General features: G+C 37.0%; 1 protein-coding gene across 1 annotated transcript in view; it reads right to left on the bottom strand.

Annotated features, from left to right (window-relative positions):
• EPHA6 (EPH receptor A6) overlaps window positions 1–17,096 on the bottom strand; it is a 784,796-nt gene extending 767,700 nt beyond the window's left edge. The window contains 2 exon segments of the mRNA XM_058555640.1: window positions 16,590–16,850; window positions 16,853–17,096. Of these exon segments, the coding sequence (XP_058411623.1) occupies window positions 16,590–16,850; window positions 16,853–16,958 (367 nt within the window). The 5' untranslated portion in view covers window positions 16,959–17,096.
• Window positions 17,097–25,641: the final 8,545 nt, after the last annotated feature.

Raw genomic sequence — 25,641 nt, 5'->3', positions numbered from 1 at the left:
AATCAAGACTGCCTGGACAGTGCTAGCAGACACTTTAAACATATCAGGACAAATTAGTAAACATGCAATAAACAGAGAAGCAAAATCACACAGCAAAGGGTCTTACAGCCACAAAAGATTATAAAGAAAATGGAAGTAAAATGACAATATTACTTAAAGTCATAACTATCAACTGCTAATAAAAAAAAAAAAGTTGTATAATCCAGGGAAAGAAATTCTCCTTTATAAATATTTTTTCTAAATAAATCTTCCATTCTTTAAAAACAGATTATCATTATTTATAAGGCATATAGGTTCAGTGTTTTTAAAAGTTTTCAAGACATTAACATAGAGGAAAAAATATTTAAATTTAATATCTTTACATTTTTAATATTCTAGGAGGTGCTTGAAATCCTCCTTCCCATTTAGAAAGTACACTGATCTGACAGACTTAAGACCTGCTTTCTTTTTTTTTTGTGGTTACTAATTTGTTCTATCAGCTTTGCCAAGTAACTTAACATCCATATAAATTCCATTAGTAAAATAAGTGCAGTTATTTATGCTGCTTACTTGCCTTAGAGAGGTGGAATAAAAAAGATAAAAGTGGTAGAATTAAATTAATAGACACAGTCGAAAAGAATTTTGTCTTTTTCTCTATTTTTCCTAGTATGTCAAATCCTCCAACAATTGAGGATACATACATTTTTTATATGTGCATTAGTAGGAGAGACTGCTGAGTGTAAAACATGTTGGAGTTTTCAGAAAAATATCCTCTTTAAGCACAAAGATACTATCCATTTATTTTGAACTTAAATTAGAACTAATTTTCCTAATAACTGTAGGCTCAAGCAAGTTATATCCGGAATACTTAATGTAATATGACCTGAAATACAATAGAAAAAATTAAAATGTACACACGCTTTAAATTTATAGTTCTTTTTATTATAGCACTAAAACAAGATACTTGGAATTATGTGAACCACTGAACACTAGTGAAAATAACTTGAGTTTATAGAGCAAATAACATAGTGTTTCAGATTGTGTGTGTGTGTGTGTGTGTGCGTGTGTGTGTGTCTGTAGACAGACAGTAAGTGTTAGGTCAGAATGGAAATAACTGCTAAAAGGTATAAAAGTTACAATAATAGCTAAGTAAACTATTTTTAAAATTTTGAACAAAATTCACTAACTCAAGCCTAACATATAATATTTATTTCAAACATATTCCATCTCCTATGTGTGATAATCATAAGCATTTAATATAGGATTTCAACCATCAAATCAGAAAGTTAAGAACCAAGAACAGGAAGAAGGTGCTCTTCTATTTCCCCAGAGGTTGGAAGATAGTTCTATACTGCCATGGACTGCCATATATTTAGCTTTAAGAAGAAATATGTACACATTAACTGTTGAATACCAAAATGTTTTAAAATGATAAGGAATTTCCAAGAAGACAAGAGCAAGCAAGTGACAAACTCTTTTCCTCTGACAACTTCTTAAGAGCTTCTTAAGAGCACAGATTCCTCCTAATCCAGCTATTTCTAGTATGATTTTATTGGAAAGGGAACATCATACCGTGGTTGGGAGCACAGATTACTGACAGGAATTAAACTGCCTGGAGTAAAAGGAGATGACTGTATTTAATTGTATTCCTTCCTCTCTGTATTATGTGGGTTTATTTTTTCCCCTTTATAAATTTGCCAAAAGCGAAAGCAATAATCCCACCCCCTATTTAATAAAATAAAAAAGGAACTTTCATAACTTTTAAGCAAAAGTATTCTTGATAAACAGATGACACTTACAAGCCTAAGAAAAAGTGGTGTGCTTGCCACAGGGTGCCCTCTCTTACAACCATTATAGAGTTGGGCTGGGATAGCTTCCAACCTTCAAAGCACAGCCAATAAACATAATCTGAGTCTGAAGCTTTGCTTATGAGATGATGTAAGGATCTATTTCCTGACCCTGGTTGTATGAGTCACTATTTTTTTTTTTACAATTTCTCCAAATCTGGAAACGTTGCCATTCAAAGCATACCCTTGCTAGAGATTCATTTGTCAATGATAGTATGTGATCAAAATTAATCCTCTGGTTGCTAAAAATCGGAGAGGATATAAAGTCAGCTCTCAGCTGGATATCAGGCAGCAAAGAGAGTCTAGGACTGGTGGTTGTCACTGCACTGCACACCAATGTGTGTCGGAAAGCTCAGCGTGATGGAGCTATAGAGATGCTGGGGAATGAAACAGTGTTTATCATCCAGGAAAAGGGAGATGGAGGTAGACAGAGCCTCACTCCTTCACTTTTGCTAAGACATTCCCCTATTTTCACTTTGGTTGGAAATTATGGCCAAATCCCTGACCTCAGGGCTCATTTCCAAGAGCAAAGGACAGTGGCCAAGCTATTCTATGATTCATACAAATGAAACTGAAGTGAGTGTGTTTAAAGCATATGAAACAGGATTCCATATTGTTCAAGTTACCACTTTCCCTTCTCCATCTCTGAAATCCACCTCTCATACATTTGACCTGTTTCCCGACAAGAGAAAGAGCATACATAATAGACACATAGGTAGCTTTGTCACTTTTCCTTTTCTTTTTTACATCTTTGCCCTCTACAAATTTTGTGTGGGAATGCTGTCATATTAGGTAGATCAATGTTTCCTCCTCTGAAGGGATTAGGAACTCATTTTAGGATCAGATGAGAATAAAATTCTGAACCCAGTGCTGCTCTGAACAGCCTACAAGGACAGGGTGAAATCTCTGCAGAACCCCACTCAGTGAAGAGCTTAACTCTGCTATCTTCAGGAATTTTGGGGGCTCATCTAACTGGTCTTCTTTCCTCAGAGAATTTTTACTCCTCCTTTCTATGTTCTTATTTTTCTAAATATAACAGACTTCGATGAAATTTTGGAATTGAAGATGGGGGCGGGGATGGTTAATATCTCAGTCATGCAAACAACTTCGTATAGACCAACAATCCCAGAATCTCCATCGGACTGCTCCTCTTGCAAGCCTTCTTTCCTGTCCTCCCACCATCTCTCTCATGTTCTCTCTCAGTAGAAAAATAAGCTTTCCCACTATCTCACACAGAGGAATTTGGGACTCCCTGTTGATGCACATGCCCTCATTTGAGGGATTTTCCAAACAAAGGAAGTTACCTCTCTGTGAAGATTTGGGGGGCATTTACTTTTACCAATTCTTCAGTTTTATAAATAATGCTGAGATAAAAATCTCTGTATACAAATCTTGGCCTGTCTTTATCTAATCATTTCCCTAGAATTTAAATTCATGAAAGTGGAATTAATGGATCCAAATGTATGAATATTTTTCAATATTCTGCTTAATTGCTTTTCTGAAACACTTTACATCTTCAAAAGGAATGTTTGTTGTCATAGCATTCTATGAGGAATGATATATTAACCTGAAGCCATAACATATCTAGGAAATAGGATGTGCAAAGATTCTCTACACATAAAAATAAAAAAAAAATCAGAAAACTGGAAAAAAGATCAACAGAAATCATTCCACAAAATTGTAAACTCCTCCAAAAATCTTAAGTATTGAGAAATGAGAGCTGGGGAAGGAAACTTCCTTGCTTTCAACTAGACATTCAGCCTAAGCTCTTACTAAAATCTTTAATCCCCTTCCAGCTGCATTCTAGCTTTTTCCATCCAAGGAGAAGTTTTTCAGAGCTAGACAATATTAGAAGATTGTGTATGTGTGTAAAGTCACACCTGGAGCAAAGCCACATGTTCTCGCTTTTGTGTTGGCCTCGGTGGTCCATGCAGTAAACAGTCTCATGCTTAAGCCTATCTTTCCCTCCCCCTCTCTTCCACCTATAACTAGGTAGGTAGCCATTCCTGTTCACGTAGATATCAGGTAAGTGAATTTCAGCCAACTGAGATTTAAATTGGAAGGTAAGAAACCCCACTTCAGAATAAGTCCCATTAGTTGCAATTCTACAACTGACCTTTTTCCAGGGATCTTATCATTGGTATATGAGGTACTATTAGGGTGACTGGTAAATGGGCACTTTATTTCCCAACTGTCTATTGATCAACGTGTGCAAGAGTCTTCAGGAGCAAATCTTAGATGGGAAAGAATGATGAGTAGGAAAATTTGGAGGCTGAAGCCAGTCTTAAGATCCAAACAGTAATAAACATAATTACAAGACAAGTTAGGAGACATACTTGGAATTAACACGACATATGTAAGCAGTATATAAAGAGTCTAGACATAACAAAAGCAAAAATTATAATCATTCCAATTTAAGAAAAGCTAAAGGAGATAAATTAAAAATAGCCAATTCACATGAAATACTCCCTACTTTTGCACTAATAGAATTAAGTGCAAATTTTTAAATAGGAAATTGAAAGCAACTGCACTGAACATGGTAATCTTAGATAATAAATGTATCAGTGACAAATATTTTAAAGAGGAAATTAGTGGTTTTTCCTTAGCTTTGTAGGTACCATATAAGCTTCGTGAATTCTAGTGCCACATCAGGAGCAGAACTTGCAACCAAGCCAGTGGTCCATCTGGAGAATGGGATCAATATCATAAGTGCTCTGTGTGTGTGGTGGGGTGTATATAAAATCATAAGCTTCACAATTAAGATATCAAACCTCAGGAAATATCATCAATCTAGTAAAGTCTGGCTACAAGTCAGATTCTGATAGCCTAGGTAAACCATCTGCTGTCGGAGAAAATACTGTAAAGACTTAATGATATTACACTCTGGGAAAGAATTAAAATAATATTTATCACATAGCAATAAATAACCATATTCTAGGTGTAACGATCAAAGGAAGAGAAATATATTAATTCAATCATGATATACCTCATAAAGATATTTATTTTCGTAAGTTAAAAATAATGCCTGCACTAAGGTGTTGTAATGATGACAATAACAAGAACAACAAACCTAGACGCATGAAAAGAGATGAGAAATCCATTAGGTTTATCATCAGATCTGTAATTTTTTCAGTTAATCAATTATTTGAAGTCCAGTTTATCAAAAGATGTGTAATTATTTCAATTAATCTTTCTTTTTAAAAAAATCTTTATATTGGAGGGAGGATGAGGATCATAAAATGTTGGATTTGAAAATAAGAATATTATTTTAATTTAGAAACTAAATTGATAGTTTTCAGTGCTTTTTGACATTCTAAATGTACAAATCTAAATGTCAACAGCTAATCATGGATAATGTGCTATTGATTTTTCTCTGTTTAAAAATACCAAGTTCTGGCAGCAATTTCTATCTCTATGTGCTTCTACAAGCACATTTCTCAAATATAAGATACAAGATCTACCAAACAGTAATTTACCTAATTTCTCAAGATAAATATTAAAGAATACCAGCAATTTCAAAGTTATGAGACACTGCTAAAAACAAATATTTAATAGAATTAGGAAAGAGAGAATTACAATAAAACAAGAAACTAACATGGTAGGAGATGGCAAGAAACTATAGAAATATTTTTAATTTTTAAATTGTATATAATGTAAACCATAGAGGTACTGCCAATTTTAAATTCATCTAACGGCAAAATAATCAGTAGACAAAACTACACATAATCCACTAAAATTTAGATTTTGTGTTACATTTTCAAAAGTATCCACCATCACCAACTATATTATTTCTTAAAGAGAATGATAAAACTTTTAATGAAAAAGCCAAATTGTACCACTTATTTAAAAGTTCTTTGCTCAATCTAAGATATTATTCACTTGAATATTTATTTATATGCAGAATAAGTTTTAATCTTTAAGTGCAGAACAACTAATTCAAAGTAACAAAAATTAAAGTCTCTGGAGGAGTTATTAATTTTAATTCTTATTATTTTCATATATTCATGATGATGAATCCTGATAAACATGACTGTCATTCATTTCCCATGTGTAACTCAAGCACCTTATTTGTTTGGAAAATTTTATATTATTTCTCTTCATTTTTATCTTTGCTATATTGCTAGTATTTAACTGTCAGGTATATCTGTTTAATTTTATAACATTGTCCTTAAGGTCAGGGGGGTAGATCTTATTTCATTGCCAGCAGTTCCACAAAGTCATGGCCAATATATGATTATGGCCAATATACTGAATGAATATTTATTCTCAGGGTCTCCATATACTAACTCATAGATCCTTGAGAACAGTACTTTTCTCTCTCCATCCCTGTAAACAACAGTTGATAGACGTGAACTTACCTATGGAACAGCTAAATCCATATTACTTTCATATATAACATTTTAATTATTCACTGATATACAAATAGCCTCATTAGTTAAACCTTAAGCTCTCAGAAGTTTGGGGTGGGGGCCCGCCTTTGTTATTTCCCGTGTCCTGCATAGTGAAAGCACATAACAGGTATCAATATATTTCATTTAAAAATTGGATGAATATACACATTGTTGAACTAGTTTGAGAATTCTAGGAAAATATATATGAATAAACCATATAAATTAAGAACTGAAGTGTTTACATCTAAGTAACAAAATGAAAGTGAACAAAAAAAACCCAAAGATAGACTTATATTGCAATGAAAAAGTATTTGAGAACTTTACAATAGAAACAAGCTAACAATTTCATCTAATTTTAAGGTTTGGTAACATGTTTAGGAAAAAAAATTTTCATTTCACTTTAGCAAGCATATTAAAACTTTAGAATACTAACCTTTAAAATAAATTCTTAAATTTTAATTCTGCTTTACTGGGTAACAGGATTTTTGAAAAATCTAAAAAACAATACATATGTATTTATAGATTTCTGGTCATAAACCACTGACTATTATAAAGGTTCTTACATATGTAATTTTTATTAAATAAACTACCAAACTGTTATTATAATAACCTGGGTGAATAGTTTTTCTAATCTATAAAATGAAGTTATTACACTATAACACCATAAGACAATAAGTTATTGTACTATAGGTACCCTTTTATTCTAATATAGTGTCATAAAAATCACAATAAAATTGAAGCATGTTAATTTTTACTTAGTTTAAACCATGCTAAGCAATTTGCTATACCAACAATATATACTTCTGAAATTTTGAGTTTCTTTCTCAGATAAAAATTGAGATCTCTTCCTGACTACCCTCTCATTAAATCGAGACAAGGTAACACTGGACTTTTCTCATTAAATGTCCCAGTATTCTAAATTTTCCTAGCTATTACACTCTTTATATTTTTGTTGATGCATCATACTCATTGTTAACAAGTGGACCAATATATAGATGTATAGATTTTAATTTTTAGAAACTGACAAAACTCTTACAATTTTGTGCAATGCTATCTACTAGTTTGCTCAACTATTTTCTGTCACACTTAATGGCAACAGGGAATTATTTTCACTTGCATTCACAAGATATCTATTATCTGAGTATACTTTAAATCCGGAGGGAGAGTGGAAATAAATTTTCAGTATTCTTTTTAAGTTCTAGCTAAGATTGTTTGTCATCAATGGACACATCTAAACCTGCAGGGATTAAGGCATCTAACCCAGAATATTGTTAGATAATATATAACAGAGACTCCTTAACCTCCTTAACCTAAATAGGTTCATTTTTTAAAAAGTACTATAATTCAGCTTTTTTTCCTACCCCTATTTTTCATTCATTTTGGTATTTTTGCAGCTACTAAGCTACAAATTTAAAAATATTTTAAAATATTTAAAATTAAATTTAATATTTAAAATATTTAAAATTAAAATTAAAAATATTTAAAAATAAATTTCTGTTGTCGGAGCTATCAATTTTTAGAATAACATATTTACTGGCCTCTACATATTTTGTTTCTCTAATTATATATTTAATTTCTATTATCTTTAGCAATATTAAAGTATCATCTTATAGTAACATACGGAACAAATTTCTGCTTTAAAGAGTAAAAATTAAGGTGATATTCAGATATAATTCAAATCAAATTTGAGGGCAATCATTTTAATTAGTTTTAGATAATTCTCAATTGGAATACATACTAATGTAATGCCTTTTTATTTCCTAGTGTACAAAGTATTTCTCTTATTAACTTCCTAAAAATATACCTAATTATAATCATCACAGGTAGGCAAATTTTCATATTGATTTTTTTAAATTGTGGGCAAGTGCTTTTCCTTATTCTAGATATTACACTCTATGTACTATATAAGAACGTGTTTCTCTGCAATGCTCATGTACCACAAACATAAGTATCCTAATACAGTACAGTCAAACTGAAAGAACATAATTATTTTACTATTTTATTAGTAAATTAACATAATGAATAAATTATATATATATTTACATATAGCGCTTACTTTTTATCTGTTCCAGACATCCACAAAGATACCTAACATTACAAGAGCAAAATAAATTAACTATTTCTACCTCCTTAACATCTAGTTTCTAAGGAGATGTTATCTTGTATCTCCTATGATCACAAAGTAAGTATGACTCTTACACCTGAAGCTATGAGATGAATAGGAGGAAGAGCGATGAATTTCAGTTATAATCCCCAAGTACAGATCATCAAATCATCAAACAGGCCAACAGCCAGAGGACTCAGCAACATCCTGGGAAAGTAGCTGAAATGTATATTTCAGGGCATGGACTGAAAACATACACTTTCATCCCAATTCTAGCTCCAAAGCTCAACTAAAAGGTATGCTTGCTCCTATGTGAAACTGCAAACTTGCATCTTCAACACGAATTACAGTTTTTAATAATTAACCCACCTTAAATAAACACACCAGACACCAGTCTAATGTCCTTTGAACAAAAGCTCATTCCACAGGTCAGACCATAGAAAGCTATTACATATGTGAAATATTTATTTTTTGTACCCATGAATATATTTTTAAAATGTATATTGAGGGCCGGCCCTGTGGCTTAGCGGTTAAGTGTGCGCGCTCCGCTACTGGCGGCCCGGGTTCGGATCCCGGGCGCACACCAAGGCACTGCTTCTCCGGCCATGCTGAGGCCACATCCCACATACAGCAACTAGAAGGATGTGCAACTATGACGTACAACTATCTACTGGGGCTTTGGGGGAAAAAAAAAGGAGGAGGATTGGCAATAGATGTTAGCGCAGAGCCAGTCTTCCTCAGCAAAAAGAGGAGGATTAGCACGGATGTTAGCTCACGGCTGATCTTCCTCACAAAAAAAGAAATTAAAAAAAATGTATATTTATATGTTTTCTCTTCAAGTAATTAAATAGCATATATACCCATCCATAAAACTAACATTAGAAAATTCTTGTGAAGCAATTTTATAAATAAGACATACAAAAAGACTGGTAGTATTTCTTGGGGCCGGCTCAGTGGCACAAGCAGTTACGTGCACGTGCTCCACTGCTGGGGCCCGGGGTTCACCAGTTCGGATCCCAGGCACGCACCAACGCACCACTTGTCAAAGCCATGCCATGGTGGCGTCCCATATAAAGCAGAGGAAGATGGGCATGGATGTTAGCCCAGGGCCAGTCTTCCTCGGCAAAAAGAGAAGGATTGGTAGATGTTAGCTCAGGGCAGATCTTCCTCACAAAAAAAAAAAGAGATTGGTAGTATTTCTTTACTCCCCTCCCTCTCTCTCACATAATCTCATATAGTGTAAAATTCATCTTATAAGAATCATCAAATGAGCCAGCCCTGACAGTCTAGTGGTTAAAGTTCAGCGCTTTCACCACCTCGGCGGCCTGGCTTCATTTCCCCAGGTGTGAAACCACACCAGCCGGCTGTCAGTAGCCATGCTGTGGCGGAAGCTCACACAGAACTAGAAGGACTTACAACTAGGATATACAACCATGCACTGGGGCTTTGGGAAGAGGGAAAAAAAAAAAGAGGAAGACTGGCAACAGATGTTAGCTCAGAGTGACTCTTTCCTTGCAAAAAAAAAAAAGAGAATCATCAAGTAATTAGAGTAAGTATCAATTACTGAAGGATATATAACATCAACAGAGCAGATTCAGTTTCTAAAAAAACAGAAACTGTATCATAATCATTGTGGTAGCCTCAGAACCTAGCACAAGGGAGATGCTTAATATGTGGTTGTTGAGTGACTTATTCTCTTAACTTGGAAATAAAATGTAATGAAATAATAGATATTACTTTCACATAAATGGTACATAAATATTTTACACTATGAGGGTTGATCATCACTACTATTATATATTATCATACAACAGATGTGTTTTGAAAGTTTTTCTAATTGATTCTGGATCTAATTTTTAGAAAACAGAAATTTTTCTTGCAGATCTAGAAACAGATTGAAAACTCTTCACTGGATCATATATTCTGGGAGGAATAGTTCTCCTTGAACCCCTACATATGTTAAGTACACTACCTATCAAATAGTAGGCCTTCAATAAATATCTGTTTAAAGAATGAATGTTTTCACTCAGTTTTAGAATATTTATCATCGAAAACTGAAATTGTAATGCCCATAAGATGTCATAATGTTTACCAAAAGGGAATAACTATAAAAACAGTATTTTCCAGAACATTCTATGCCCTAAAGTAAAATGTAAGATTTACTATGTTTGAATATATATTTAAGAATATTTGGAAATGTTTAAACGAAGCATCTCTAGAGTATGAATTTTCTAAGTATACACTAAGTATATAGGACTGTTGTTTACAACTTATTATACTTCTATATATTTAATAATTGCATTCACACAGTACTATTAAAGGGCAACTCAAAGTAATGGGTAATTCAACTGGTGGGGGGAATTTGTTAAATCACATGCAATTTGCTGTTGTTAGTGGAAAGCCTAAGTTTCTTCCCTTGTCCCTGCCCCCAAGAATATCATATGTCCTGAAGTCTCATTTCTAGGTCTCTAACAAGCTTTCCGAACATTTATTTTCTTCTCTTCATTTAAATAAAATACAGAGAGAAAAGAAAACTAAGGGAAAATATCTGAAAACACACCTATATCAAATATCACTTAGATTTTTTGTTTTCAATAAGAGTAATCTGATCATAACAGAGATGAATAAAACTGGTGCATAATCTGAACTTTCAAATACTGCTCTTTATTAGCTAAAAACTAGACTCTTCAGGATTACTATATTGCTTTGTGAAAGATGTCACCACCCACTGGTGCCATTATCCATTCTAACAAAAAATAACTATATATGTAAAGTTATTATGACAGAAATGCATCAGTAAGCTGCATTTTTTGATCCAATACGAGTATACATTATCTGCAACAGTTTGAAATAACAAGACTGTACTATTAAGATTATATTTTAAGGCATAGCTTGAGCTCAATAAGTGGAAAATGGGCCTCTCACCCTTGCTATATCTTTTTATTCTACCCGACTCCTCTTATCCCCTGTCCATTATCAATAATTATAAAGCAAGGTCATTTTTACAGGGAGTAACTGAAAATTTATTAGGGGTCCTTGAAAAAAAATGATATAAATGCTGAATCTCTGCATTTATTTCTCTGTAAAAATAAGACTGTCTCATAAATTCTACCTCCAAAATATACCTTAAATCCATCTTCTCTCCAGGTCCATCACCACCACTCTAAGTCAGACCACAAGAACCCCTCTCTTGGACACTGCGACAGACCCCTAATTCTACTCTTGCCATCTTGTAATCACTCTTTCCTCACTAGCCATAACACTCTTAAAATGAAAATTGGTTAAAATCTCTCAATAGCTTACCATTTTACCTCAAATAATATTAAAACTCACCTCCTTACTGTGGCTCCTTTTCTACTCTGTGGATCTGGTTCCTGTCTTTAAAACCTCACTTTGTGCTACTCTCTTCCTTCCTCATACTGGACTCAGTTCTTCAAATGCACCAAGCTCATTTCTCTTCAAGGTCACTGCCCAGGCAGTTCCCTCTACCAAGAATGCACTTCTTCCCACTCTACAATTAGCTCTCTCTCTTCCCAAAGAATGTGGCTTAAATGTCATCTCCCCAGACAGGCCTTTCCAACCACCACATTTAAAATAACAGGTCCCTCCGGTAAGCCTTAGCTGCTTCCTCCATAGAATTTCTAACAGCTTTTATCATCTTATTTGCTTAACCTATTTTGTTTTTGTTTTTTGTCAGTCTCTCTTACAAGAAAATAAGTTCCATGAAGGCATAGACAATATCTGCCTTATTTATCCTTTTTTCTCCATTATCTAAATATTAAATTCTAGAAAACAATACTCAATAAAATAAGGCAAAAGCAAAAGTAATATAATTCCCAGTTTTAGAGAAATAATGTCAGTCTAAGTTGCAAGTTGATCAGAGCACTATAGATGCAATATATCAAATTATGTTGCCCACCTTAAAAATATACAATTTTTATTCCTAAATAGAACACTATAGACATATAAACAATTTAATCCTTCTGTATAAGTTTAATTTGATTACGACTGACAACGTTCGTTTGACGAAGTCAACCATTTTGATCACTTAACTCTATGTACTGATCTCCACCATCTTTATATTCCCAAGAAATGGTGAGTCAAGAACACACAATGAAGAAACTTCTATTACTTGGGGTTTGGTTGATGTAAAGTGCAAAATAGGATCTATCCTTTCACCATTCGGGACAAACGGAGTATGTGGTCAAAAGTACTCAAGTAGTGAGGAGAGAAAGAGAGAGACTGATCAAGATATGGTGCCTGTGATAGGGAAAGAGAGTTTGCAGAAGGAAATACAAGAAATCTATGACGACTTTTGTACTTGAGTAGTTTATACTAGCAAGGATCAGTTAAGAAACATAAGGATTTCTACTCTAATATTTTTCTTAATATTTAATTTTGTAACATAAAAGTAACACAAATTCCTTATAGAAAACTTTGTAAATATACAAAAAGTAAAAAGATCAAATTTAACCATTAATTTTTTCTTGTATCATTAGATGCATATTTTCCCCCTTAGGAAAATCCAAATAAAATTGCTTTATTCACGTTACTTCAAGTCTGAAGAAGAGATCCTTAAAGATCACTGTATAATTTTTGTGCAAGAAAAAGCTTTTAGATATAGTTCAAACTATATCTAAGACTATACCTTAAGATTATCTCAAACCCAGAACAAACAACACCTAGATGATCAATGCACATCAACATTTTATCTTTCTAATTTGAATACTGATCATAATGACTAATTACACAATGACATTTCAATTTGTAATTGTATAATAAAATTACTTTCTAGGTTGTTTATATAATTATCATTAACAAGAAAGTGTGTGATTACAACCTCTTGCACCTTTACGACTATGAATAGTTTATCCCTGAAAATGAAATTCATCTAAATGAAAGGTCTTTCAAAAGTATTTTTTGTAAATCACCCAGATTTCCTTAACAAAATATTTAATATTTTCAGTAAAGTTCACTCTTGAACTTGCTAAAAAAATTTCAGTTCTTCCCTTTCTATAAATATAAAAACAATATTCAGTTTTAGGTTGTGAACAATTATTACGGAAGTTCAACTAATTTTAGGCTACGGATTTTATTAAGCAGATATTTTTCTGCTTAGGTATGCTCACCTGTGTTTATATACAACTCAGTGGATTTCACACTCAAGTCATTCAAATTAATAAATTCAATAAAACTAATGAGTCAAACTATGGTTTTGCCTGCTTATTTCATTTGTCACTGAATTCCCTGGGAGAAAAAAACATCAATTCACACAATCTTGGTCATACAATGAGCTCAGTAGACTCTTCTATCCAAACCATATTTTAATTTATTGAATTATTTGAGTATCTGATGATATTTGGAAACATGAGTCACACCCTGAGAGATGCAACTCTTTTAGGCTCTACAGTACTATTTGCTAAAGTGGAGTAATCTTTGAATAAATGGACCCCTTTGAATAAATGGACTAACCACTGTAATTGATATGCATGGTTACTTGTATGAAACAAGATTGTTTTATATTCAACTAGGTATCCAGTACGGAAATAAAAGTTTATGTATATTGATAAGGTAAAATCTGCTTTTCTTAAAATAAAAATTACTAACATCTAATAAATACTGTGGTTTCAAATAGAAAATTAATGGAATAAGAGAGACAAATACAAATCATGTTTTCACCTACTTAATCAGATGAAGTGATCTAGGAAGCACCACTACTTTCTGATCAATTCAAGGAGGTTTAGGTAATAGGAAGAGAGAGTCAAATTGATTTATTTTGTCTTTATAGTACACAGCTTCACAGCCACTTAAAACACAAGGGATGCTTCCTATAGTCAAGTTACCTTTAGTACCATGTTAAGCAACATGTTAAAAATGAGATAGTTCACTTTTTTTGTCATTATCATAATTTTACCCTGCCTAAGTATGGAAAACTAACGAAGGGAGAGGGAGAAGGTGAATCTATTGATTTCAAACATCAAAGGTTTTATATAACTTAGTAAAAACAGATAACATTAAAAATTTACTTTGTGAATATCCTTCATCAGAAGGCAAGTTATATAAAAATGAAATTTTACCCTCCATAAAATAACAAATTTTAAAAATAAAACATGAATTCCATTAGCTCCTAAGATGAAAAGTTACTAGGAAAATAATTACCATCTCCTTGAAATTAAATACTAATATTAGTATTAGTATTAATTAGTATGATCTTTATTGTGTTTAAATATCTAATTTATGTCTTACATTAATCTTTCCATATTGTATATATACTATAATAATGCTGTAATGTCCCATGTTTTAAGTGTTTAAAAACTGGTAAGATACATTTTGACTCATGTTACCTATTTATCAAGCTACAAAATAAGAAAATATCCCCAAAATGTTTATAAGAATAACATTTTGAAGTTTGACATTTTATTAACCATTAGTGTGATGATTTCAGTATTCAAAAGTTATCCCAAGGTATTATGAAGCATAATTTCTAATCACTATGACTTTACACCGCAAAAAGCATTTTATAACCAATGAAAAAATCTTAGGATACTTTCTCTATAATCTTCTTTTGAAGAACCCTCTAAATTTTACCCAATTTAGCCTTTAGGTACTATATTATCCAAGTATAATCTTATGCACAGCCCATGTTTTCAGTATATTGATACAAATTCAAATTCAAATTAAGAGTTTTAGTAGACTATCTTTAATGATCCTATTTAACTGATGAGTAAATTGAGTGATACTTATTCACTAACATTAAGTTAAGCTAGTTGATAAAAATACACATAAATTCCATATAGTTGCTAAATATTTTAGGTAAAATGTTTTTAAAAAGTATGGGAAAGTTATTAAAATAGATAAAAATTATTACAAGACGTTAATAACTAACTACTCTATGCTTTTGAATTTAATATGAACATCTGAAAAGTCATCTTTAACACCTGCCACATTTCGGTATAATGGTTCTTAGTCATTTGGAGATTTGGATACCTGTTTTATTTACGTTAGTATCCCAGGGCCTAGGGCGGTTACTGGTGTATCATAGGCACTTATCGAATAAACAAATGTTGCTTTAGGGCTATTCCTGCATGGAAATACTAACTGTTAAATACTGCAGGTAAACTTGACTCTCCAGGTGTACATCTCTTTAGTAGCCGTAGATCTAACAAGGTACAATATAAATGTCTGCCTCTCTAACTATTAAAAATTGTCTTTCTCTCCTTACAACAAAAAAGTGGCCGAGGAAATAATGACGCTGTTTTTAACAACCTTCCGTCTTCACAGAAGTAGATCAAGTAACCACCCCGCGATCTTGACGCCAGCCGCCCTTCAACACACGCGCGGGGAGCGCGCGGGCGAGCGGGGCGCCGCAGGCGGCACGCGCCCCACAGCCACAGCGGTCAGGCGCGGGCTCCAAAGCCGCACGCGCACCTGCGACTGCAAACCGACGGGCAAAGCAGAACAGGGGCAGGTGGGCAGGCACGCCGCAAGCGCCGGCCGTGTCAACCAGAACGAGTGGACAGACTCCGAATAACTGTATTTCCACATGAACGACAGGGTCGTCTCCGCTGACGACAGAGAAGGAGCTGTGCTGTCCCGCCCGCCTGCCCTCCTGCCCTTCCCACCCTCACAGAGCGCACCCTCTCCTGTCCCCTCAGCTCCGCTTCCGTCTCGGCCCGTTACTCCGAGGACCTACACGTTAAAGGGTAACTGCGACCGAAGTTCCAGACGTGAAGTCTAGAAACGTGCGACAGAACAGGTGACACCCCGGTGGTCATCACAGCGCCAATGAGCAGCCAGCCAGGGACGCACCGGGAAACTTTTACGGCTGTTCGCGCGCAGCCTGCCTTCAGGTGACCAGGTGGTGTTTCCCAGACCCTTCACGCTGGCGGCAGAGATCCAGCGAGACCTGCGTCTCACACAGGGCGTCGGAAGAGAAGCAAGGGAAACGTTCCAACCCTGGAAGCGCTGCCCCCCGGCGACCCTGCCCCACTTCCCCGCTTCCCCGGGGAGGTCTCCCCGCAGACCCCCGCCGGCGCGCGGACTCCTCCGGCCGGAGGTCAGCGACGCCGCGCGGGCCGCAGGGCGAGTGCACGCGGGCCCGGGGTCCGGACACGCACGCTGGGTCCGGAGGGTTCGCGGGGACCGGCCTGGGCCACGAGCCGCCCGCACCCCTCGAGACACGGGGTCCGCGGCCCGGGCACGCGACGCGCGCTCCGCGGAGGGCCCAGGCGGCGCGAAGTTAGGGCGGGCGGGCCCCGCGCCCCTTACCTTGGTTGCTGGGGACGTGCGCGCAGTCGCCCGGCGCGGCCGTCAGCAGCGGCAGCAGGAGCCCGAGGGGCAGGAGACACCCGCGGACCGCGCGGCCGCCCATGGCTCTCGGCGGCGCTCTCCCGCTCCCCTGAGGGACACGCGGCGGCGGCGCGGCCAGGTGCGCGGGGCGGGGGTGCCGGTCCACGTCCTCCTCCTCCTCCTCCTCCGCCCGGCCCGCAGGGGCTGTCCCGGGGCGCCCCCCGCGCGAGGCCGCGGGCCGGGGCACGGGGGTCCGGGCTGCCCGGTCGCGGGCGCCGCGGCTTCGGAGGCGGACGCTGCCCGCGGCGCCAGGGAGCTGCGGGCGGCTGGCGGCGAGCGGCTCCGCATCCAGCGCCGTGTCCCGCTCGCGCGCGGACTCTCCACTGGGGCCGGGGCGCGCGCGCGCAGGAGCGAGCCCGGCGTGGGGGCGGGGCGGGGGGGAGGGCGCCTCCCGGCGGGCGCGGGGACGCCAGGTGCGGCGGGGGCCGCGGCCGCTCCGGACCCCGCGGGCGCTGGGGGAGCCGAGCGCGGGGAGGCGCCGCCGCTGCAAGGGGCGCGGGGGCCGCGGGAACTCGGCTCTCGCCGAGCGACTGAGGCGGCTTCGGAGGCCGCGAGGGTCCGAGCGAGCGGGCTGCGCCCTCAGCCCCTCGCCCGTGTGGCGCCGGCCGCGGCCCGCCCCGCGCCCTGCTCCAACCCGGCGGCGGCCGCGCTGCGCCCCGGCCGCGCTCCCGGCATTTGGGAGGCCGCGCTTAGTCCCCCAAGCACTTTGCTCCCCATCCGCGGCGGCGGCGCCGGGCGTCTCGTCAGCCTCCCCGCCTGCTCCCCGTTCCGCGCGGGCGGCCGAGCGCTGAGGCGACACTCCCGGCCGTCAGCGAGGCGGCGGCGCACCGGCCGGACGCCCCTCACCGCGGCTCGCCCAAACTTGCCGCCCGGGCGAGCGCCTCAGCCCGCGGCCGCCAGCGCTGCTCCAGTCCGGGGACAGCCGAGGCGGGAGCCGGCCGCGAGGAGAGCCCCTCCGGGCCGGGCGCGGGCGGCGGCCCGGCGCCGGGGCTCACGGAGGGCTGCGCGTCGCCGCGGCGGGGACTTCGCGGCGGAGGTCACAGCCTGTCGGGCCCAGGGCGCCCGCGCCGAGCAGCCCGAGGGCCGAGCGGACCGCGTGCCCCGCGCCGCCCCGCTCTCCCGACCCCGCGCTGGGAGGCCGGAAGCGCGGCCCCGGCTCCTCGGTGAGCCGCGCGGCCCTCCGCCCGGCAGGGCGACACGCGGGGCTGACAGGGCGGGCGGGCGCGCGGCGCGGGTGCCGCGGGACGGGCGCTAGAGGGGGATCGTCGACAAGGAAACGCCGCCGCCGCGCCCGCCGCACACGGGCGTCGGGGGGGCGCGGGGAGCCGCGGGGCGGCGGGGGTCTGCGGGCGTGTGTTCGCCGCCGGCACTGTCGTGAGCGTCCTCGCTTTCTCGTGAGGGGACGGAGGCCGTCACAGTCGAGCGAGGCTAGGAGCCCCCTCAAAACCCGCGGCGCTGCGAGGAGATATTTATGGCAACGGAGAAAGTGGGCCGGGGAGCGAGCGCCGCGGCCGCGGCGGGGGCGACAGTGTGAACGCGGGCGGAGGGCGCGGAGCGGGGGCCGCGCTGCCTGCCCGAGACCCCGGGAGGCGGAGGAGGAGCGCACCGACGCCCGCCCGGGCGGCCCGGCGCATGGGGACGTGCGGGCGTCCGATCGCGCCTGGGCTGCCGCTCTCCCCCAGGCTCCGCACCGGGGTCCCCCGGCTCACGCGTGTGCACGCCACCCCGAAAAGATGACGGGTGTGCGGTTATGCGTCGGTACTTAAAGGAGTAAAATCTGATTTTACCACCTATTTTACCACCGTTACTGACGTTGACTGACCGCATGAACATGTGCAAACTCAGTTTACAATTTACAAACTGTACAATTAAAAGGCTACGTTATAACATACATCATTACGTCTAAATAGTGTTCTTAGACGTATTTAGTGATTCATTATACTGATGTTTTGATTCAGAATCATCTCTTTTTATATAGTTAAAAAATATATTTCCATGACCTTTTTATAACTAAGTCTGAATTTTTAAATGTTGACTTACAGTGAGTAGTTTTATAGACTTCATTAGCAACTCACTAAGAGAAAAATTTTGTCCAAAGAAGAAACTCCTTATAAATGCCTGAAATATACCATATTCTGATGAACCGAAGGAATGTATAACTAATATCTTACAAATGTAAACCATGTTAATCTATTTCTAAACTTCTAGTTTTTAAATTACCTAGACTTGCAAGGACATTTTTAATGGAACCACTAAAAAGAAGTTATTTCAAAAACAATCTCTAGAGTAAAAATATTGTAATAGCAAAGTTTTAACTTAAATTCTGATATTTTGCTTGAGTATTACATTTTAGAGATACCTTATAAATAGAACACCAAGAAACTTACTTTAAAATTAGGCTATAAGGGAATGGTTCTAATAGATGGAAGGAAGGGAGGGAGGACAGAAGGCAGAAGGGAAGGAAGGAAAAGAGAAAGAAAAAAACAAAATCTAAGGTTCATTTCTAGGGCTCGCGCTTAGTTAAAAATCGTGGTAGGATGTCTGAAACGTGAACTGTTATTTACTTCAGAGTAACAATAACAGCTTGATTAAACTGGATTTCTATCCTCACCCCTACCTACAATTCACCTACAATTCACCATTTTTGTTTTAAGTAAGTCATAGTCGTGCATGACATAATATATTACTTACCCGCTCAGATAATTGATAGTCATATTCTGGTTTTGGATTTTAAGAAACAAAATAGTTACAAAACTTTTCTCAATATAAAAATAAAACACACCTCATATGTTTAGATACTGTCCGTTACCTGTCTAGAAGATAATGACTGCTTAAGTAAAAACTCCTCTCAAAGAAGATGAATTTAAATATAATTATCATGACTTTTGACTGTAGTGAGATTCCATGAGTTCGACATGATTATCAATTTCAAAACATGATAAAAAGAATTACTATAATCATTTGACTGTTTTATATATTATATATACATAAACATGAATATTTATATCCACACACATACATACATGCAATATGTACATGCATATTCGTTCTAAGATATTTGTTGAGCTCTTTTTATGTGCTCAGTTCTCTTCACTCAGAGAAGACTTAATGGTAATGAGTAAAAATAATTTGTTTTTAAAAGCAAACTTTTTGTTTTAAAAATGGTTATCTTACGTGAGCTAGAAGCAATTGCGCTTAACAGAAATATACTTCCTTTTTGATTTTCCACTAGCGTTGATGTATTTGCTGACATGTGACAGTTCCAAAATTATAAGCCACTCAATGAACCAGATGCAATATCCATGTAGATTTATCTGCACTTGTCTGTTTGAATCATACCCATATTCAGAAAAGCATTCCTGTCTCATTTTCCCGTACTATATTGTTCAGAATTCTTTTGTATTCTCTCAGACCATTGTTCTTCGTGATGTGTGTGGTCTCAGTTCAGGGAAGAATGAATACATTTTTATTAAATAAAGAATATATGACACTAAAAACTAAGTTTTCATTTATAGTAGAAATAATAGTATTCACAAATACTTTTTTAGAATGATGAAAGGAGAGGAGACTTAACCTGCAATTAATTTCTTTGAGAAAATAAAGAAGGATGGTAATGTTTAATACTCAGCATGTTCAAGGCTTGAGAAAATCTTAAGTATTTTATTCTGGTAGAAAAGTAAATTAATCCATTTATATCTGTAATTTACCTTCTCTAAGGTCAAGGAAGAAGCAACATAAAAAGAGTGTTGATCCTCAAGTATGTCAAAACATCAGGTCTTAAAATATTAAGTTTAGTACTTTGAATAGGTAAAATCATGTAAGTCTTTTTTGTTAATATAAAATTTAGAAGCATGCTGCAAACTGTTATTGTTGTCATGTCATCAACTTTAAAATATAAATGAATTAAAAGATTGAATTGTATGCTTTAGCAGGTGGACAGCTAAAATAAAAAAAAAAAAAAATCCATGCAGTCAACATAGTTAATTTGAGGCCCTTTGCTTTAAGAAAATATGTAATCGGGGAACACACATACATTATTTACTTCAGAAATTTTTCTTTGATATTAGGAGGTAGATAATGTCTTTTCTGAAAAAAAGACATTCACAACAGTCCTGGATATTGTACTTTATTGTTAACATATCAAATCTTAAAAACCTCAGAGGAAAAAAATCAACCTGAGGCTGCATAAAACGTACTCTGGTTTATTCTGCTGTGATGTTGCATTTTGTTCTTGTGTTATATGGTATTTTATAATAAAATAAAAATATGTGTGTATATATATCATAAACATATATAAATAATATATATGTGAGTGTGTATGTTTGTAATTCAATGAAAACATTGTCTCTAGTACTTTTCTAAATCAGTAACCATTTACCACATGAGATTTTCATGTGCATTTGTGCTGAGCATTATGGGGAAGGTACAAAGATTATTTGGATTTCGTTCCTAACCATCAGAAGTTTTTATTATATTGAAGGGCACCGACATATTGATTGTTCCAATACAAATCATCTTTGTTATCCCATAATGGAGTTACTATTATAAACTATTAGCTTTATGTTATGTTATTATTAAAGTTATGTAAGAGGAAAGGAATCATACCCTCACCCTCTAAGGCATGGATCTCTACAGTTACCACTTCTGCTTCAGTTAATCTTACTCTTGGTATTGGTTGGTTCATCCTCTGAAACCTAGTGCATGAACTTTTTACTAATATCAAATACAATACTACAGGCTATGTACAATGGCCAAATAATTCAACTAGATTCAACTAACTTGAATTTTTTAAAGAAAATTTGCTTAATAGTCTGTGTGGCATCAAGTATCCACAAAAGGTAATTTTAGGTAAATTATATAGAGAATTTTTCTAATGATATATGTACAAGTTATTTCAGTTTTACTAGTAACATATTATTCAGTTTATCTTTCATGCCCCAGAATGAGCAGCTATGTCAAAACAACTTTGTTTTCATTGAATTATAATAAATATCATTAAAGAGCATATTCTAAATATCAAACAGGGAACGACTAATGATAGAAGAAAAACCACCTTTAAAAAAAGCTTTCTATATTGAAATATGCCTGATTATTTCCAACATAACAAAGAAGATAACAACACAGGAATACTGCGATTAACTTCTATTCAAGGATTCAAATTAGTCTGTCAAAATCAACTTAGTATTTTGTCTTGTATTATACCTGCATTAAGACACTTTATGTCCTGCTTCAGGAAAAGGCAAAGTTGGGTTTTACAATAAAAATAGTTGGGTATGTCAAATAGTTAAATGTTAAATTTATTAATAATATTGTCCATATTAATAACCATTGTCAGCTAAACATTTTAATTATTTTGATATGAATAATGCAAAACATGTTCTTTTACTACAATCAAGTTGGAGATTAAAAGTCAGATGAAGAGAAATGATTCCTTCATGCACCTTTTAAGCTGGATTTTGTGGCTAAGTTCTTTTTATAAAAATGTTTCTTATAATATTTCAGTTTAGTGTGAAATCAGGTACCATGTTTGCAGTTTTGAAGTTCTGTGTTTTTTGTGTGTGTATATTAAACTTGATAAAAAAATAAAAGAACAAATCTTGAGTGACATATCATTATATTTCCTAGTGAGCTATAACAACCCAATAAAAACCTAATATGCCAAATATTTACCTTTTCTTTCAGGGGTTCTATATCATTTTAATCAGAGTGTGTTTCTTTACTATAGATGTTAAAATGTTTACATGGACTATAGACATTTCTGAATATCATCTTATTGGATGATTAAAAATTCTATATTACCACTTATACCAATCATTTAACAATTAGCATACAGTTCTTCATATTGTTGTCTAACGTTGATACACATACCTTATCTTCCCAAGGACCTTGAAAAATCTTTAAAGAGCAAAGAATGTTTCTTTACATCTCTACAAAAAATATGTGCTAAATATTATATGTTTAAATACTAATTTAGCTGGGTGTTTATCCAAAGAATTTGAAAACACCAATGCGTAAAGATACATGAACCCCTGTGTTCATTGCAGCGTTATTCACAATAGCCAAGACTTGGAACAACCTAAGCGCCCATCAAGGGATGAATGGATAAAGAAGATGTGGTATATATACACAATGGAATACTACTCAACCATAAGAAATGATGAAATCCAGCCATTTGTGACAACATGGATGGACATTGAGGGTATTATGCACAGTGAAATAAGTCAGAGGGAGAAGGTCAAATACCGTATGATTTCCTTCATTAAGTAGTAGATAATAACAACAATAAACAAACACATGGAGACAGAGATTGGGTTGGTGGTTACCAGAGGGGAAGGGGGGAGGGAGGAGAGCGAAAGGGACAATTCGGCACATGTGTGTGGTGATGGGTTGTAATTAGTATTTGGGTGGTGAACATGATGTAATCAATGCAGAAATAGAAGTATAATGATGTACGCCTGAAATTTATATAATGTTATAAACCAATGTTACTGCAATAAACAAAAAATTTAAAAAAAAATAAAGTCGAATCTAGTGTGGAAAAAATAAATAAATAAACACTAATTTATTTTTTTAGTCAAATATACCATCTTTATTAACTTTTTGCATAAAGGATAATTTAATACTTGCATATTTCAACTGTAAATAAGTATATAGTTGCCCTTTTTCTCTTTATTAAACATCATTAAATACTTGAGTCATTATAACTTTATAAATTATTACATATGAGTAATATATATCGTATGCATGTTATGCCTATTCTGAGTTGTTATGAAAATGGTGTTTTGCTGCTCGTGGAACAGAACCCCACTGTAGAACCCATGTGAAACTCCTCTAGTATTTCATTTATGCTCCATAGTATTAGAAGTAGACTGACATTCATATATTTGAAATTTAATTGTAATCTCTTTGCTATTTTTAGAGGTAAAAAAATTTTTTTTCTAAATTGGTGGGAAAAAATCAAACATAAACACTATATTGACTTAGGTTACTATTAATATGTGGTCAAAGACTATTCTTAATTTATTTGCTCCTAATTTATTATGCATCATGTTTTGAAATATATAAGAAATGGGAAGTATATTTATGCTTGACTTTGAGTATTTTTATCCAATGGAAAAAAAATAAGAAAGTTCCTTACTCATTGAGAATATGTGCAATTTTCAAGTAAAATATTCAAGTTATATGTTATTTATCTAAAACAAATGCTATATATTAATACAGCCTAATAGTACTCACTGCAGTGTTAGAGATGTTCTGTCTGTGCTGTCCAATACAGTAGCCACTAGCCACATCCACATGTAGCTCTTGAGTGTTTGAATGTGCCTATTGTGGCTGAGGAACTGATTTTACTTTTTGTTAATTTTAATAAATTTAAAATTAAATAGCCATAGGAGGCAGTGGCTACTGCATTGGATAGCACCTATATAGAGAGAGCACATATATATTCTCTCTCTATATATATATTCGTTTTATTTTCAATACTTCCACTTCCATGTTGATAATGGGGGAAAATAAGAAAGGGATTTGAAAACTGTGGAAACATCGAGTGCATGCAGTACAACTTTCTACAAGAACAGCCTATTCTTACTATAGAAATTCTGTTGCGCATAGTCACGTTTATCATGAACAAATAATGAAGCTCACTTTGGACAATAACTCTGCTTCTGCATGTGTTTACACTGTCTTCAAAGCCAGACTAATATAATGTGCTTTTTGCATATTACATTGAATTGGTCAGAAGACATTAAAAGTAGTCACTCTGATAGAAACTGATAATATTATTAAAAATTATTTCAATTCTGAATAGAATTACTTGTCTAATGTGCCTAATCTCCGATGCTACAATTTTAAAAATGATTCAGGAGTTGCTATCACCCCCACTAGGCCCACTGTGTCTGTTCCACTGCCCTGGGTTCCAAAATTACCGTGACCTGAGGGACTCAACAGTAGTGGAGTTTCCAAAACTAATATTCTTACCCAGAGATTTGTCAAAGAAACAGCAAGATTTTTCCATTTAGATGCTAGTGTTTGTCTTTATTTTTTGTTTTGTTTTGTTTGTTTTCCTTTTTGACTTTTCAATTTACATATAAAAACATTGTCAGGATTGCGTTTTTATGTTAGCAGATTTTTTAAAATATGAGGGTTCACAGGAAAACCAGAGAATCCGTTTACCACTGTTTTGTTTATATCATCCTAAAGTTTGTCACTTGATAATATCCTTGTATAACTTTAATTTGTCATAAGCACCAAAGTAAAAAAAAAGAAAATCCAATAAAAATGTCATCTCCTAAAGAAATCTTGAAATATGATAAAATAAAAAGTATTAATTTTTATATTACCTAGCAAACAGTTATAAAGTGTTTACTATGTGCCAGACACTGTTTCAAGTGCAAATACTAATTTCAGATACTAATTACAAATAGGAATTCAATTAATCCTCAGAACAACACTTTGACGTCCTTGCTATTATTATCCTCGTTTTACATATTAGAAAGCAGACGCACAGACTTGCCCATGGTCACCCAGCCAGTATGTGCTAAAGCAAGGGTGTGAATCAGACAGTCTGGCTCCAAAAGCTGTGCCTTTAATTGCTATCCTGCCTCTACTGTATCCTTGAGTGAAGACCCAAATATACACAAACATACACATATAGTTTGCATATATCTGTGTATCTGTCTATGTAAAATTTATCTAATTCTGTGACATTAAGCTCAGGTCATAGAATACTTTCAGTGAATCTTCTTCCCAATTGTGACTAAGCTCTCAAATAACCTCATTCTTCTTTCTCACAACCCAGTGTTTACACATTTGTGACTCTTGCAGGATATTCTTTCTCTTTTTTAAGATCTTTCTCTTAAATAGCACCTTTCTTCCAATTCTACTAGCTCGTGTTTATTCAGTTATTATATTTTGCATTCCATGTGGATCATCTTGTCAAGACATGGAGTACTAAAGAGATGAACAAAGACAA

The sequence above is a fragment of the Diceros bicornis genome, chromosome 15, assembly GCF_020826845.1.
Source record: "Diceros bicornis minor isolate mBicDic1 chromosome 15, mDicBic1.mat.cur, whole genome shotgun sequence".
Lineage (NCBI taxonomy): Eukaryota > Metazoa > Chordata > Mammalia > Perissodactyla > Rhinocerotidae > Diceros > Diceros bicornis.
Note: the sequence above shows the minus strand (reverse complement) of the source record. Positions and strands in the feature narration are given on the sequence as shown.